The sequence below is a fragment of the Delphinapterus leucas genome, chromosome 19 (genome assembly GCF_059928025.1).
Source record: "Delphinapterus leucas isolate spDelLeu-1000000601 "Yukka" chromosome 19, BTC_Dleu_Yukka2, whole genome shotgun sequence".
NCBI lineage: Eukaryota > Metazoa > Chordata > Mammalia > Artiodactyla > Monodontidae > Delphinapterus > Delphinapterus leucas.
The window spans coordinates 57,046,550-57,064,692 of record NC_143147.1 but is presented as its reverse complement, the minus strand read 5'-3'; the positions used below and the strand labels follow the sequence as shown (position 1 = coordinate 57,064,692).

Below are 18,143 nucleotides of genomic sequence, written 5' to 3'. Positions count from 1 at the left end.
CTGGTAAATGGATTATACCAGAAGGGCCTCCTTTCCAGACTGTTTAGAAGTCACATAAAATTGTATCAGCCATCTTGGCTAAATGTTACGTGTTTTCGGGCGTTTTGTTGGAAAAGGTATTTGATTATAGTTCTGCATACATCGGTGGATGAAGCAGCTAAGATAAAGATTCTAGAGCCTGGAGTCGTGACCACTTACAAATAGGACAAGTTTCAACATGAGTGGAAAATGGCCAGTGTTTGTCATCTTCCTTCCAGAAAATGATTGTTGCTTAGGGATGTGGTTCTGCTGGGAGACTTTTTTTTTTTTTTTTTTGAGACTTTTTAAATGACAGAGGGATTGAGTTATGGAGGGAGGAAGACTTGGGTCCCAAAGTGGTATCAAGAGGAGGCTGGTGAATCTGGGGAGGGGTGCAGTGTAGACGGAACACCCCCCGCACTAGAGAACAGTGGAGAAAGGGCTCTAATGCTTGTAAGGAGACATAAGTACTTTGTCTAAACTGAACAATGCCTAACTTACCTTGGGGAGATTCCACAATCCTGTTTTGGTCCCGTTAAAAGCACAAGAAAACCACTTGCCTGTGAGTAGATCCACACCTCCCTGTATGACACTTTGGCATATCACTCTGGGGTGTGGTGGCAAACAGGAGGGCACCTGGGGGACGTTATGCTCGTGACCACTTCCCGCAAGCCAGCCCAACGCGACTTTCCCACTCTCAGCGTTGACCCCAGTTACCCTCCAGCTTCAGTGACTGAAAGAATAAATCCTAGGCGAAAGCTGTAAAAACCCCTGTTGGGAAGCAGCCCCTTCCTTCTAAGCAGATTGAAGGGAAGGTAAATGAGCAGTTACTGCAGAGATGATTTTATGGGAGTGAGACATTCTGCGTTAGATGAGCAAGAAGAATTGTCCTGTGAATCATAAAACTGCTCCGTGCGCCCCTCATAGCACACCTGAGAGCAGTGGCCTCCATCTGACATTCACCCGGCTTCGGGGGGTGGGGGGGGCGGGGGACGCGGCTCTGATTTCCTCATTTGTTTTAGCGCTGAGTATCGGCCTGGAGCTTTCTTTGGGTTAGGTCTGACCAGCCATCGAAAATACATATTTGTCTTTTAAAAAGCAGGGACTGGATACTGTCAGAAATAAGAGAAACAATTTGGGAAGACATGCAAGGTGCACAGTATTTCACTGGCTCTGGATGTCATTTAAACCCCATGTCCAAGAGGGGTTGGGGATTTGGGGTTCTTTTACCTTGATGTCCCCCCTCTCTTAGCTAGATCAGGTTGCAATTCACAACCGCTTCTTGATGTTCTTTATTGCCAACACGCAGCCCTCAGGAGCTGGGAGTCTGCGTCATCGCTCTGGGTGTGAGGTACTGCTAGACGTTGGTGTCCCAGACACTTAGCTGTAGGCACCAGCATAGGAAAGAAACAAAATGGTAGCATCTGGAAAGACAGAAAATGCCACAGTAGAGTGATGGGCGGGAATAAAATCATGCAGCCATCCTTCAGTAGTATATCATTCTATATATTTAAATATAATATTTAAAGGAATTCTCTGGGCCTGCAGTAAGCTGTAGAGTTTGCCTCAGAAGGAAAACAGAACAAAGCAAAGCAAAACTTAATTCGTCCTTGGTTTACCAAGGGTCTTGGGACCTGTGCCCTTGGGTTTTCCTTGTTTTGAGAATGTTTTCTGCATATGGCTGCCCGGGTGCCTGTTCCAGAGGAATGACTCTGTCCTTGCATTAGTTTCCTGGGGCTGCAGCAACAAATGGCTGTGAACTGGGTGGCTTTAGACAACACACATTTATCTCCTCCCAGGGTGGAGGCCAGAAGTCTGAAATCAGGGTATTGGCAGTGTTGGTTCTTTCTGGGGAACCAATCCGTTCTGTGCCTCTCTCCTGCCTTCTAGTGTCTGTGGCCATCCTACATGTCCTAAATATGAACCGAGGACGATTTAACTATGGTAAAGACCAGGGAGGTGGGGACCAAGTGGCTACAGAGAGAAGAGCGGAAGTAGAAGTCCTCTGATTTCTCTTGCAGTCAGTTTCTCCGGAAAAATATGGTAGCAGGGTGAGGCCCAGGACAGACTCTAATTGTCTTTTTTTCTTTCTTTCTTTCGTCTTAGCAAACTGCCTAGTTGGGCTAGAGCTGTTGTTCCCAAGATATTTTATGTTACAGAGAAGGCGTGGAACTATTATCCCTACACGATTACAGGTAAGTTCTTGTACACCCAGTATGTTGCATGTATCCATGCAAGGACATAGGAGGATTCAGATTTCACTGACTGAGGGTGGATTATCCAAGCAGGGACTGGTGGGAACACTGTGATATCTCCCTGACCCTTTGCCTCCATACTTTTAGGTCAGCACTCTTCCTAGCAGGGGGTTGGGGGGCTTAAGCTAAACGAGTCCATCTTCCTTCTTAAAGTGATTGTAGTAAATAACACATGGAGAAGAAAAGGGAAACTCTTTTTAGTGACATTTCTAGAGATTTCATGATCCTTATTTCTCCCTCTTTTCTCAGTAATCCCCAAGTAATGTTGAGTTGGGGTTTGTTCATAAACAAGTTGTTTATTTTGACTTGTTTGCTTTGCAAATGCCCCCCCCACACACAAAACAAAACCTGACTATAATTTATATAAAATGTTCTGTTGGGTCTCTCTGCTCCAAACCACTTCCTTTGCAATAGGATAATATGAAAATCACTTTCTTCCTCACTTGTAGTGGAGTGATAATAACACTCAGTGTTGGTACTGAACTAGACACTGTGGCCAAAAATTTAGAAGGTTTGGTTCCTGCCCTCGAACACATGAAAATTCAAGATCCCATTTGAATGTCATCCTAACAGTGTCTTATTGGTTTTAAAAGCTGCTTTTCCACTTAAAAGATTTCCTTTGTGGTTAATGAAATGCTCTACTGGAATTATTAGTCTTTAATTCTGCTTTTCTAAGGCCAACTCTTTGGTTTTTAATTAGCCACAAACCTATAGGCTAATTGAATCTTACCTTACACTCCTTATCTACCCAACCACAGAAGTATGTGAAAGAGTTTCGAGAGCAAACATGGAGACACTTAGTATTTATGAAGGTTTAATCCTCGGAAGGTTTCTTTACCACAATTTTAATAATTATAATTCAGCAATATTTATTAGTTCTGTGGTTTTATATTGCATATAAGTGTGGTCTAAATCATCCTTTTCTCTCTTTTTTCTTTTCCCTCTTGTCCAAATGAACATCTGGGACCAGAATACACAGTAAGTTTCACTTAATCATTTAAAAATATTCAGCCTAAGATCAGTGGAGTAATTGGAACTTCCCTTGTGCTTCTCATCTTATCAATGTAATAAAAAAAAATAGAAGAATAATTCAGAATCAGAAATATTTAAATGTAGGCTATTACATAGTTATATATAATGCAATAATTTGAATGTTCTCATTTGTTCAAGAGTATGAATGTTAATTTAAAATGCCTTTACATAATTAACTTTTGCTTGTATTTTTAAATAGCTTGACTGCTCTACTTGTGATAGTTCATTGTAATAGAACAGTTTCTAGCAATGTGGTATTAAAGAGATGGTGGTAGTTATCAATGGAAGGTGAGGCTTTTCCTTATAGTCTGTGACCTGATCCCTCATAGAAAGACCTTGAAACGAAAGGTCAAACTATTGACGTACGTTCAAACTATTTTACTCAGATTGGACAGTTTCGGTGGCTTGATAAAGTCGTTTAATTTCTACCTGTCCTAAGAGCCTGTAGAGTCATTACTTACACTAAAAAAAAAAATGTCTATAAGGTCATTGTGTTGTGGTATTTTCATTTGGATCATTTTCCCCAATGACAAACGGGTCAAACTGTCATAAGAAGAAAATGATTAACTGAGATGTGATGGAGTTGAGTTTTTAGTCTTAATCAAAACAGCCAAAGGGGAGAGAGGTGGTGAGAACTACATGGAGAAAAATGATTCCTCATGTCCTTGGTATGAGCATGGTACATACATGGTACATAGTAGATTCTCAATGAATAGTTATTGAATGACAGAAGGAATGCATGGGTCAAAGGTAGATGGGTAGTCCCAACAGATACAAAAGTGTCACCTGCTTTGGAGTCAGGTAGGCCTGAATATCCTCTGGTTCTTATTAGCTAAAGTTATTAAGTAAATGACCCACAGCTGCCAGTTCTTGAACTCATGCTGGTCCATTACTGTGTTCTCACCCATCCTTTGCAAAATGAAAGAAAAAAAAAAGTTTTTCATAAAATTAAATTTATTCCACTTAAAGGACTGTTGATAATTAGAACCATCATTCTTGGGTATTAAAATGTCTTTTCTTTTATGAAATGAAGGAATATATATAGCACCCTCCCCAATGTCCCTATCTTTGGGGAAAAAAAGGCAGTTCTATGGCAAAATACAATCTTTACAATTTAGAGGTCAGAGAAACACTGTCCTAGAACAAGGAACTTAACTTCTGTGAACCTAAATTTCTTCCTCTCTAAAATTGGGATAATCCCTTTTTCATAGAGCCACTAGTAGTAAGATTCAATGATCTAACACAGGGGTTAGGAGACTTTTTCTGTAAAGGGTCATCTAGTAAATATTTTCTGCTCTGTGGGCCAAACACTCTCTGTCTCTGAGAAAGCAGCCAGAGATGATATGTAGAGATATGGGCTTGGTCCTGTTTACCCAGGCAGTAGGCTGCATTTGACCCCCAGGCTATAGTTTATCAACCCCTGATCTAATGTATGGAAAACTGTTAGCAAGTTGCCCATAAATAGCAGGCAATTAAGTGGTTCCCGGACAGCACTCCCCAGCCCCATCAATTGCACCGTCTTCAAGAGGAAGACTTCTCGGAATCTTTTGAATCCCGCCTCCATTAACAGTCATGCAGATTAATTCCTTTTTAGCCTCCATTTCCTCATCTGTAAGAGGGGAAAATATGATAACTTTCCCGTGAGGGTGATATGAAGATTATATCAAATAATCCACATGAAATCTCAGCCTAGTCCTTGGTACATGGTAAATCCTCTGTTATTATTATATATCATACAGTGCTGGAAGCTGCCATCATTAAAATGGAAGTTCTATGGACAAATAAATGGGACTATATCTTGGTGCCCCTCAAGGCAGACTGGGCTCGTTAGACTGGACGGTACTAATTTTCTAGGATTTAATTTGATTTTATTGATAGCTGATGTTACCGCATTTCCCACGTCTCCCTAAACTTGTGCGTGGACTTTTCATTTGAAATGTAATCCATAGTTGCAAGGCCAAGAGAATTCTTGTCCCTGTAACTTTGCAAAGGCAGTTATTTGCTGCCTTAGAATTGGGTCACCTTGACTTGACCCGAAACTGATAGTACTTATTCTCCATAAATTCATGACACTGCTGTGAAATATGGGGGTGATTAACAGAGAAATGAAGTCTGAAAAATGTTTAGTGGTATTGTGCTCATTTTTTAAGGCTATGTATTAAAGTACTGAAAACAGAAGGCAACAGAATGGAAACCATGGTTCCTGACAAAGCCATCCCCACAGGGACGCACCTCCCGTGGAAGCCTTTCCCGCCAGTCTCCATCACCGTGAACCCTGGTCTCTTGTGCCCACCTCTGTGCAGGCCATGGAGGGTTTCTGAGGGGCTCATAGCCTTTACTTCTGCCCAGCCTCTGCCGCACAGTACTGCTGCAGTTCTAATCATACAGTTCAAACTTTTAAAAGGACACAAATTATTTCTGCTTGAGGAAATTTGGAGACAAAACATGAAGAAGTTAGAGTTGTATAGTCTCATTCTCAGCCTCTTCTGACTCTTTAAGTATTACTTGATTTCTTCTAGGCCCTCATGTTTTTGGTCAGTTCCTCCCTAATGTAATCCTTGGGGTAGTTCCCCAGAGCTGCCGTAACAAAGTGTCACAAATTGGGTGGCTTAAAACAACAGAAATTTATTGTCTTACAGTTCTGGAAGCTAAAAGTCTAAATCAAGTTGGCAGCAGGGCAATGCTCTCTCTGCAACCTGTAGGGAAGGAATCCCACTTTGCCTCTTTCTAGCTTCTGGTGGCCTCTGGCATTCCTTGGCTTGTGGGAGCACCACTCCAATCTCTGCCTCTGTTTTCACATAGCTGTCTTCCCTCTGTGTGTGTCTGTATCTTCACATGGCATCCTCTTCACTGTGTCTCTCTCTTCTTCTTATAAGGACATCAGTCATATTGGATTAAGGACCTGCCTTATGCCAGTTTGACCTCATCTTAACTAATTACATCTGTGATGACCCTAATTCCCAGTAAGATCACATTCTGAGGAACTGGGGTTAGGAATTCAACATATATTTAGTGGGGACCCAATTCAACCCATAACATCATCTTTCAATTTTAGGTTAACAGTAATTTATTACTGAGCACCAACAATGTGTAAAGCATCCTGCTAGATGCTAGGCTTCATTAAGCAATAACCCCTGCCCTTTAGGAAGTCACAGTCTGGTGGGAAATAGTTAGACATTCCAGTCAAAACCTGGGAGTCATCTGCAAGTCCTGGAGTTTTCTGGAGGCAAGGTGGGACAGGCCATCACACAGCTCAGGGGACAGGCTGGCACTCAGACCTGGATGAGCTCTGAGCTGGGCTAACAGCAGAGGTTCAGACCAGAGGGCAGAATGAACGGCACTGGGAATCTGGGCAGAATGAATGGCACTGGGCATCCAGCCAGAAAAGCGATTGCAATGTGAGAGGGAAGGCCCTGGCCCCTGCACTGGGGCCGTGAGCTTCAGAGACAGGACTAGAGTCCTCAAAAAGCTGTACAGGTGAGAACAGGACACAGCCCTCTTACATAGGTTACTTGGTCATGAGATGCTGGGCTGATAAAGTTGCCAGCTTTAGCAAGTAAAAATACAGAATGTCCAGTTAAGTTTGAATTTTCAGATTAACAGCAAGTAATTTTTAGTATAAGTATGTCTCAAAAATTACATGGGCTATACTTATACTAAAAGAGGGCTCATCTCATGTTTTTTTCAATTTATTTTTTACTTATTTATTTTTGGCTGCACTGGGTCTTGTTGCTGCGCGCAGGCTTTCTCTAGTTGCAGCGAGCAGGGGTACTCTTTGTTGCAGTGCACGTGCTTTTCATTATGGTGGCTTCTTTTGTTGCGGAGCACAGGCTCTAGGCACACAGGCTTCAGTAGTTGTAGCATGCAGGCTCAGCAGTTGTGGCACAGGGAAGTCACCTCATCTCATATTTTATCTGGCAGGCCTGTTAGGGGGAGGGGTGACAGTGGGGCAGAACTGGTCTCAGAGACTGATGAACAAAAATCAGGTTATAAGAACAGGGGCATATTGGCAGGCCAAGGGAAACGGAGGAGAGAGAATTGTATAACTCAGGAAACTGTCCTGCAGTTGACATGCCACATTAACGGTGGGGCCAATCACGTGATATGTCATAACAACGTAAGTACTTCCTGCCTCAGTTAGGATTAACTCAGGAAGTGAAATGGACTGAATGGGACAGAGTAGGGGAAAATAACGTGAGAGCAGGTGAATACATAGCTGTCAGTAATTCAAGGAAGACCAGTGCTATGTGTTACAGTCGAAGTGCAAACAGAGGATTGTGCAAAGGAGAGAGAAATTCTGCCTGGGAGAATTGTGGGAAGATTTCTTGGAGCAGGTGGGGTTTGAGCTGGACCTTGGGGAGAGTAGAACTCCCACCTGTAGGTACCTGTTCTATCTTAGTCTGCTTGGCCTGCATCACAAAACACCATAAACTGGGTGGCTTAAACAATAGACATTTATTTTTCACAGTTCAGGAGTCTGGGAAGTTCGCAATCACAGTATCAGCTGGTTCATTTCCTAATGAAAGCTCTCTTCCTGGTTTGCTGACAGTCCTCTTGCTGTGTCCTCACACGGCAGAGAGAGAGCAAAAGCAAGCTCTCTGGTCTCTTCTTATAAGGGCACTAATCCCGTCATGAGGGCCCCACCCTCATGACCTCGTCTAAACCTCATTACCTCCCAAAGGCCCCATCTCCAAATACCATCACATTTGGGGGTTGGGGCTTCAGCATATGAATGGAGGGGAACAAACATTCAGTCCACCATGTGGTCATTCCAGGCTCAGTGGGCATGTGATGTTGCTGGATCCTGGCTGCCCAGACATGTGGAGGCCAGGTGATGGTAGCTTTGAGTTTCAGGGCAAGGTCTGCATTTAATTCTCCATAAGGAAGCAACATTGTTCCCAGCTAGTCCACTTTTATTTTCCATCCCAAATATAGCACAGCTTTTCTTTCCATCTCCCCAGTGAGGACCTCTGGGTTTTTTTCTCTCTGGCTGCAGGTGCACACTTTCAGGCCTGCAGTGTTCATTTTGAAGCTGCCTCCCTCCTCCTGACTAGGACTCAGCTGTGTTCTCATGCTCTCTACCCAGGAGGAAGAGCCCACTCTTCTCTCTGACTACAGGGTCTGCTCCCAGGATTTAGGACAGAGGCTTTCAATTGTCTTCATCTTTTCCCCTGTTTTGAATGCTTTTTCACTGGGCTCTTTATCCACTGATCCTTTAATCCTAAATACCTCTTCTTGATGTCATTCCAAGCCCCATATTTCCTATCTGTGCCCCAAAGCAAAACTTCCCCAAAGCCAAATTCCCAACTGGGGTCACCATACTCCACCCTCCCTCAGGGAGGCAGAGGGGCTCAGTAATACTCCAGACAGGTGTCTTTTCTCATATGATTAGTCCAGAGCATTGTATGTCTATTCCTAGGATCCCCTGGGTCTTATTTCTGACTGTCCAGCTTATTACTGAGACCTCACGCTGCCCTCATTTGTGAGAAAATCCAGCTAAGGGAACTTTCTCTTCAGGGTCATCTGGGGCTTCGGTGTTATCACAGTTATTAAGACGTAAAAGCTTTTTCATCACCGTGAGTGACTGTGTGTGTTTAGGATTATGTGGAAATGCCATTTGCCCAGGAAGTGAAAAAATATATCTTTAGCTTGGTTATAGGAAAAAAAATCTTAATTGTACAGTAAACAAAGAACAACACAACAGCTATTTTCCAGAGGACAGACCATCTAACCAGTTCTTCAAAACCTGCCGGTTCTTCTGAAGTTTATAAAGTCACAGAGGAAGGTGCCCAAGGAGACTGGCTGCTTTCCAAAGTCGCCGATTTTGTTTTTCTAGGGCTAAAAAAAGGCCTCACTGGAGTATGAACATAGCTCAGCAGCATCAATTCAACCTCAGTAGTAATGAAGGGGGGAAGAAAAGGCTTTTCTTCTCATTTGTAAAAAATTGAAAACTCAAGCTATTATAAGTCGATAGCAGTGACCTAGAATATACAGTTGCTGTATATATTTTGCTGCCATGAGCACCCCCTCCAGCAAAACATCTTTCAGTACGAATCTGCAGAAGAGGTGATGACAAATGGAGAGCACCCTTCTGTTAGTTGGAAGGGCTAGCCGTTCCTCAAAGATAGTAGTGGGCTGTCCAGTGCTACCCAGCATTTTAATTATTTAGTTGAAAGAGGTAGAAAAACTCAACTGTAAGAAACCAGGGAGTAGGAAATGACTCTTGCATGAGAACCTCAAATGGTACTGATCCACAGTGAGAGATGCGTTTGTTCAGTGTTGGGTTAGTCCCGCTGGGGAAGAAAGTCGGGATGCTCACAATTGAGTCATCAGTAACCCAAGGTGAAATCGGGTTATCTTCCCGGGAGTGGCACTAGGGAGATAGAGGTATTTTTCTGAAAGCAGCTAACTCTCCTGGATAGGAATTTCACTTTCAATCTTGACCTCATCAGCTTCCCCGATAATAGAAAGAGCTGATGGGTGCTGTGTGTACAGACCGACCTCCATTCCTCTCAGGCCTCTCGTCCTTCTTAAGCTCCCCCTCCCCCACCTTCCACTGAGTCCCAGCCAAGGGCAGTAGAAACCCCTAAATTGCATAACCAGGAAATAGTTACAAGTCTAGGGCAAATACATTATTACACCTGAACTCTAGGAGTGGTCTTGTTTGGAAGGAAATTAGAAGACAATCTGGCCATCTCAGCTACTATGTGAGCTAAGATAGAATGGAGGTCCCTAAATATTCCTTTTTTGGCATCATGGAGGTGGGGTAATGATGGGAGTTAAGTCTCTGCATCACAGTTAACCCTGAGTATCCGGGGCAGTATGTAATTTGGGGGTGGAGGGGGCAACGGAAGTATCCCTTCTTAGAAATGGGGCCGTATGAGCTGGGACCTGTTAGGGACCAGGCCATAGAAACAGTCTTCCAGCTGGGGATGCTGGATGATCCAGGCATAGGCCATCCTTCCAGAGAGGGTGGTGAAGTCAGGTGAGTCATGGGTCATGGCATGAGGCTGGTGTCATAGAGTCAGAGCAGCCAAGTTCAGAAGTCTTCCAGTTTCAAGAAAACTTAGACAGAAACAGTCTGGAACCGTTTATAACTATCACTAAGATGGTTCATAGCCAGTTAAGTAAAGGAAACACCGGGTTATACTGATTTTAACACATTTTGTTATTGTAGAATAACAGTATCGTTGTGAATCTCCAAAAGGAGGCTGTAGCGTGCAACACTTCCCACACTGTTTGTCCGTGAGACCTCGGATTTTGCAAAGCCAGTCTTCTAAAACTTAGGGATGCTCCAGAAGCTTCTCTCAGGGTCAGAGCTATTACGTGCCCACTAAATAGGCCAGTGGACCAATTCTATTTCAGTAAACGTTACTTTTTCCCTAAATTTTAGTGGGCTAATGTGTTGCCTGAAGATTACTATGACTCAAATACCAGAGTTGTTTTTGAAGAACTCCCAACTGTAATGATTTTTTTTTTTAAGAATCAGGTGACACAGAACCTGCAAGTTCTTTTCAAGCAAAGTCAATTCTGTTAGACCAAACAGCCAAGGCAGCAGTACATGGGGATGACAGTGAGCTTATGCATTCTGATTTATTTCAATTTAGAAAATGAACTTGGTTGCACGGGTGAACCAGTTACAAACAAGCTTATTCGCCGAAGTGCCTTTGTCCTTATGCAGGGCTAGGACTTGTCTCCACATCTCAGCAACCCAATTGATTGCTGCCTGGGGAAGACTTTGGAAAAGACAGTGTTGTTTGTCCGATTTATCCCAGTTCCATTTGCTCTAGCTGTTCCCAAGCTCTTCTTTGTACATCAAAGAAAATTAATTCAGCCATTTTGGTGGGGGGGAGAGCAGAAGCTAAAATATGCTTCTCTACCATAATGTAGCTTTTAAAGTTATTTGCATTTTTAAAAAATTGAAGTATAGTTGATTTACAATGTTGTGTTAGTTTCAGGTGTACAGCAAAATGATTCAGTTATACACATATATGTATATTTGTTTTCAGATTCTTTTCTATTATAGGTTATCACAAGATATGGAATGTAGGTCCCTGTGCTATACAGTAGGACCTTGTTGTTTATCTTTTTTTTTTTTTTTTTTTTTTTTTGCAATACACGGGCCTCTCACTGTTGTGGCCTCTCCCGTTGCGGAGCACAGGCTCCGGACGCGCAGACCCAGCGGCCATGGTTCACGGGCCCAGCTGCTCTGCGGCATGTGGGCTCTTCCTGGATCGGGGCACAAACCGGTGGCCCCTGCATCGGCAGGGAGACTCTCAACCACTGCGCCACCAGGGAAGCCCTATCTATTTTATATATACTATTGTGTATCTGTTAATCCCAAACTCCTAATTTATCCTCCCCCGCCCTGCCTTTCCCTTTTGGTAACCTTAAGTTTGTTTTCTATGTCTGTGAGTCTGTTTCTGTTTTGTAAATAAGTTCATTTGTATCTTTTTTACATTCCACATATAAGCGATATCATATGATATTTGTCTTTCTCTGACTTACTTCACTTAGTATGATAATCTCTAGGTCCATGTTTGCATCTTTTTAAACACCGCTAAGAATGACTTTGCAGAGGATAATCACCAAAGAAAAAAATATTTGTTTAAAGGTATTTTCAATAGAAGATTTCCCTAAGAAGTACTCTTTTCCTTCTTTTCTATTTTCTACTTGTACTGAAAATTAGATTTCTCTTCTACAATTTATTGATACCTATGAATTTGTGTTCAGTTCAAGTTGGTGAGATCAAAGTAATACAACCTGGAAGATTTTGTGGGACAGCTTTCTTTCTGCAAAAATAAAATAAAACACATATAAATATGGATATACTGAAATAGTACATTTCAGTGATTAAATAAACTGAATGCAAGTTGCCCCCATGTCTTTCAACTTTTCTAGTCACTAAGATACTCAGAACTACATGATAGTATGTGTTTAAGTGAGGAATTTGCCCAGTTGGTTAAGAGGGGTGATTCTTACCATTTTTAACTGAGAAGGCTTGTAATCTGGAAGTTTCCTCCCTGGCCATATGCCAACCTATATTTGGGGAGTCACTGATTCGTTCCAGTCTCTCTTATTTACATGCAGTTCCTTTTCATTTGATGTATTCCGCCTACTCGTTCACTCGTCCTGCCTCTGTCGTGTGTAGCTATTGGTATTCACAAGCATCCTGGGCTTATTTCTGCCTTGGCAGGTCCAGCTCTAGATTGGATGAGTCTGAATTTAGTTTCCCTCCTCAATTTTCATAGAAGCGCCAGTAGCAAACATTGCCCCGTTGAGAAAACATACTTTCATTCATGCATTTGCTCCTTCTCCCTCCTGGCCTCGCTTCTCCAGTGAGTGGCTGTTACTCAGCATGTCAGGAGAGGGACGAGGCTTCATCAATGGAGGAACTAATGAATGAACAGAAGCCTCAGTGTAGGGTGCAGGCTGGTGAGAAGCAGCGGAGAGGCTGTCATTCATTTCCTCACTGTGGGCTGGAAAACAAACAGCTGTTTCCTGCTGTATTTCCATGCTCTGCCTTCTACACACTGCCTTCCTCTCACCCTCCCCAACTTCTCTTTCAGGCCCCACCGCTCCCCTTGGCCCTGTTTTTCTTCCGATGCAGCCTATATTTGGGAAATCACTCTCTGATTCATCCTCATCTTTATTATTTACATGTGATTCCCTTTTGCCTTCTCTTTGCTTTAAAATTCTTCCACTTTTTTTCTCCACTTGGGTTCCTCATCTCATTTTTCCGGACTGATCTTCTTTGCAATTTTTTTCCAACTATCCTGTCTCTAGGACCACCCACCCAGATGTATAAAATCATATGTGACCCTCGGAACCCAGAACAGCCAAGGAAGCCCAAATATCTCCCCTTCTTTCCTTTGCATCTTTCCCTGCAGGATGACTGAGATTCTGAGTAGATGCGGGACAACCAGACATACACCTTCTTGAAATTGTTGTGTCTATTGAAGATTTTCTATGCACAAAAGAGTATATATATATTACCTTCCAACTATGGGGCAAATTTTCTGTCCAAATGGAAGGATAAAATTTTTCTGATGAAGAATAAAGAAAATCGAAAGTTACTTAAAAATCTAGGTTGTCTACTGCCTCTACATACAGATTCACCACCCACAGTCTCCTGTTTTACAAACAGCAGAGGCTCCAGCCCCAGATTCCTAGAAGGTAATAAATCCTAAACTCTACACCTATTTCACCAGGCTCACTGGAACATTCTGGATGTAAGTCTTCTGTCAGTGACAGGAGGAAGCATTTGCTAATCCAGTTTTATTAAGGATCCCATCTCAAGCTGAAATTCCCTGTATGGCTTTGGAGTGCATTTAATATGATAATATAGAATATAGTACCAGGGAATCGATGTCTTCAGTGGGGTTCCATTAGAGAGAAGGTCAAGTCTATATAGAGTTTTATGTTCATTGATAGGAGGGAACACATGTTGCTTGCAGTCAGAACAAGATGGTCATAGAGGAATGCATTGAATTCCAGATAAAAGCTAAAAGGAAATGATTTTTTTTTAATGTTTATTTATCTATTTGGCCATGCTGGGTCTTAATTGTGGCACGCAGGATCTTCGTTGCCGCATGCGGGCTCTTAGTTGTGGCCTGCGGGATCTAGTTCCCTAACCAGGGATGGAACCCGGCCCCCCTGCATTGGGAGCACGGAGTCTTAATCACTGTACCATCAGGGAAGTCCTGGAAATGATCTTTTAAAAGCCTATAAATACTTCATATACCCCAAGCCAGCCTCTCAACTCTTCCATTTAATTTTCTTGACTCCAAGCCTCCTTGTAAAGTGTTGCTCTCAGACATGGAAGGATTCCGGCTGCTAACCAGAAACAAAGCATTGAATTATTGGGCTCAATCAGCAGTTTTCAAACTTTTCTTCTTTGGTCCAGGAAGTTCCACGGACACACCTCACTGGCCACCGCGACCCTGCATAACATTTTATTTGTTTTTTTTGTTTTGTTTTTTTAAAAACAAAACATTTTACCATTTTATTTTATTTATTTATTTTATAAATTTATTTATTCATTTATTTTTGGCTGCGTTGGGTCTTTGTTGCTGTGCGCAGGCTTTCTCTAGTTGTGGAGAATGGGAGCTACTCTTCGTTGCAGTGTGCGGGCTTCTCATTGTGGTGGCTTCTCTTGTTGCGGAGCATGGGCTCTAGGCGCGCGGGCTTCAGTAGTTGCAGCACGTGGGCTCCTTAGTTGCGGCACTCAGACTCCTCAGTTGTGGCATGAGAACTCTTAGTTGCGGCATGCGTGTGAGATCTAGTTCCCTAGACCAGGGATCGAACACCCGGGCCCCCTGCATGGGGAGTGCAGAGTCTTATCCACTGCACCACCAGGGAAGTCCCGTGAATTTCTTAAATGAATTATTTCCCCAATTTATCTTTCGGGTACCTCCTGTTTTTCCTTCTTTGGGCTTGTTTAAAAGAGGTACATCTCTCATTGAATGGATGCACATGGACATATTTTCTTTGCTCTCAGTGGCCACAGGGCATGCTGAGGGGCCTTAGGCACCATCACCCCCAACTGAGCGCTCAACTCCACTGGAAACACTCGTGTGCTTTCCTGATACTCAGCAGGCAGCAGGATGTGGAGTCATGAGCTTGAACTCAGAGCCAGACAGCCTGAGTTGAATCCATCCCAGCTCCATCATGTAAATGTTACGATTTGGGGCATGCTACGCAACCTTTCCCTGCCTTTGTTTCCTTATCTGTAAAATGGGGGTAACAGTAGTATATCCCTCATAGAGTTATGTGAGGGTTATGGAGTTAATAGATTAATTATTATATACCACGTACTTGGAAGACTGCCTGATGATAGTATAGTATCCATACTGTTGTCATTTTTACCTCAGTATTGAGTCATGTCTGTGTGTCTCAGTTGGACATGAGGAATGGTTACCTGGGATCATCATTTTGACCCAAAGGTATTTCAGAACTTTCTGGGATTAAGAAACACTGGGCAGTTATAAGTGCTGCAAGGATGTGGAGAACCTGGCACCCTCAGACACTACTGGTGGGGATGCAAAATGGTACAGCCATTTTGGAAAACCATCTGGCAGTTCCTCAAAAAGTTAAATGTAGAGGTACCATATGACTAGCAATTCCACTCTAAGTGTATACCCAAGAGAAATAAAAACATATGTCCACACAAAAACATGTACAAGAATGTCCATGGCAGCATTATTCATAATAGCCAAAAACTGGAAGCAAATGTCCATCAATTGAGGAATGGGTAAGTTAAATATGGTATATCCATACAATGGAATATTATTCTGCCATAAAAAGGATGCTAAGTGAGAGAATCCAAACACAAAAGACCACATATTATATGATTCCATTTGTATGAAATGTCCAGAATAGACAAGTCAGAGACAGAAAGTAGCTTAGTGGTTTCTTCAGGCATGGTGTGAGGGGGAGGTGGGAGTGACTGCTAACGGGCACAGGGCTTCTGTTTAGGGTGATGAAATGTTTTAAACTAAGATCATGGTGATGGTTGCACAACCCTGTGAACAGACTAAGAAACACTGATCTGTACACTTGAAATGGGTGAATAATATGGGATGTGAATAACATTATTTTAAAAAGAAAAGAAAAATCAAGCTCTAGGTTCAGGTGTGGGCTCTGGGACTCCACCAACTTTCTGAAAGCAAGTCATTAGGAGAGGAGCCTGGGATCTGTTTTTAACAAGCCCACCAGATGAAGCATCATTAAGTAAGTTTTTGAAACACACTGTTAGAATATGATTGCTACTTTACTGGTATGGGGAGGGATTAGTACCCTTTAGCTTACAGTTTTCACCATGCGCTAGGTGCTGTGGTGGGTATAGCATGACAATAATGATGATCATCCAAGTGGATGGTGCAGTTCTTCCAGAAGTTTCGCCACTGCGTGTTTTTGAAGTGCAGAGCCCCCGGAGAGCCTCAGACTTGTCTCCCTGGCCCGTTCTCTGCAGCCACCATCCCCTCTCGCCCTAGGCAGGTGTGGAAACTGCAGCCAGCACCACCCAGAAACTGACTGTGAAATTCCCAGTGCACTTGCACCTTTCTCTTTAAGACTTGCTTACATTCAGTTTCCTTCTCTTAAGTGTTTCTTATTGCCATGGCAACCCTAATCAATCACTGGACTAAAAATATCTCTTTCACTTTTCCAAAGCATGGCTGTAGTGAATTGAAAATTCAGCTCTGCCATGTATTTTGCATATGCTACTTTCCTTTCCCAACACGGAACCTGGGTGTGCCTGTGTCTGGAAATTATTCTTGCAGGGGCCCAGGTACTTCACTCGTCTTTCCTGGCATTCTTCTTCCCGACTGCAGATTCTCCCATCACTTCCAATACATACAAGTACACGTGTTTAATCTTCAACAGAGAACATTGCTTTTCTGCACATCGGTTTTAGGTGCTGGAGATTTCACAGGTACCCGATGATCACTTTGCAATAAGAGGTTCATTCCAGTGGATAACATTATGTTTGAAAGGCAAATTAAAGATGCTCAGATACTGGCTACAAAGGAAGTTGGTCCTGGTAGGGAGCAGATGAAAGCAGTACTAGTGAGACTCTTCTGGCTTGGGAGGATCTAAGCTAGAAAATCAAAGAGGAGATGATAGGAGATCTTTTGCCTTTTTTATCTGATTTCTCCATGATACCAGTGTTATTTTTAGAGGGTTAGGGACAAAATAAACCCTGGGTCTAATAAAGTGAATATTTGTTATGTTTCTCCTGGCCAAGCTGCTTTTCTAGTTAACAAGAGAGAGAAAAAGATTTTTCATGAGAGAGAAGGTTCCAGATCTTGAATGGACCCAGGGGAGGAAGGAGGGCAGGGAGGGGCCGAAATGACTCATGACGTCCCCCAGGCTCCGGGGGATGAGAGCGTTTCATGGCCCCTCTCCCTGCTTCATCGCACTGCTCTGGAGTCACTGGCCCAACCCTCTGCCTGTAAGCAGGCTCATCTCATGGGACCCCCTGGGGTTCCCAAATGTTGTTTTTTGATGCTATTTCTTAACTTTTCTGAGCCTCGGTTTTTAAAATAAGGCTGAGTGAACCAACAGGCACAAAGCCTTTAGATCTAGGAAAGAAGAAAGTTCACCGAGATTCTGGTAGTTCTTGTTTCCCTATGTGTAGTTGGCAGGGGATCAAGGAAATCTGAGAAGAGGTGAGGGGAGAGGGCCCCTGTGCAGAAAGAGGAGCTGCTAAGCCTTTAGGTAAAGGAGGACAGTAAGAGGATGGACCTGGAAGATGTGATGACATGTCCTCAAAACACAGCAGGTCAGGGGTCACAGCAAGGCTGGAGGAACCCAAGCCTGCTCTGTGGCTTGGCCACCATCCATGTCATGGGAAGGACCAATCAGGAGTTGTGTTGCCACCACTTCAGCAAACCCACAACCTCCCAGGACATCCTTGCACATACACAGTGGAAGGGTCCCCCTACAGACATACCAGCTCTATTTACTCTGCATATAGTCTGTGGGATTTCATGGGGAGGGGTACAACGGGGTGGGCCAACATTTCTCTAGTATCTGTTCAGCCAGATACTGCCTGGCCTTGGACATTTGTTATCTCACCCCACAGCCGTGAGGTTGGTATTGTATCCATTTTACAGATGAGAAAACTGAAGCTCAGGGTGATTAAGGAATTTGCCCAAAGTCTCAGTTTGTGTGAAAAGAAGCTGGCGTTTGAATTAAAGGCTGTCTCACTCCAAAATGTGCATTCTTTCTACTGAACAACCCTACTCGCTCCCTGTGGGCTAGGTGCACACTGCTGCATCTGGACACCAGTGAATGGCAAGTTTTGTGGCATCAGTTCCTAGTAAATATCGCCCT

At 43.2% G+C, this 18,143-nt stretch overlaps 1 protein-coding gene across 5 annotated transcripts in view; it reads left to right on the top strand.

Annotated features, from left to right (window-relative positions):
* PITPNC1 (phosphatidylinositol transfer protein cytoplasmic 1) overlaps positions 1 to 18,143 on the top strand; it is a 256,157-nt gene that overhangs the window by 138,635 nt on the left and 99,379 nt on the right. For 4 of the 5 annotated variants that reach the window (XM_089901467.1, XM_089901464.1, XM_089901465.1 and 1 more), the window contains exon 3: positions 2,125 to 2,213. In XM_089901467.1, the coding sequence (XP_089757593.1) occupies positions 2,125 to 2,213 (89 nt within the window). Of the gene's footprint in view, positions 1 to 2,124; positions 2,214 to 3,243; positions 3,252 to 18,143 lie in introns of all 5 variants that reach the window. The other variant, XM_022589206.2, reaches the window with a different exon arrangement.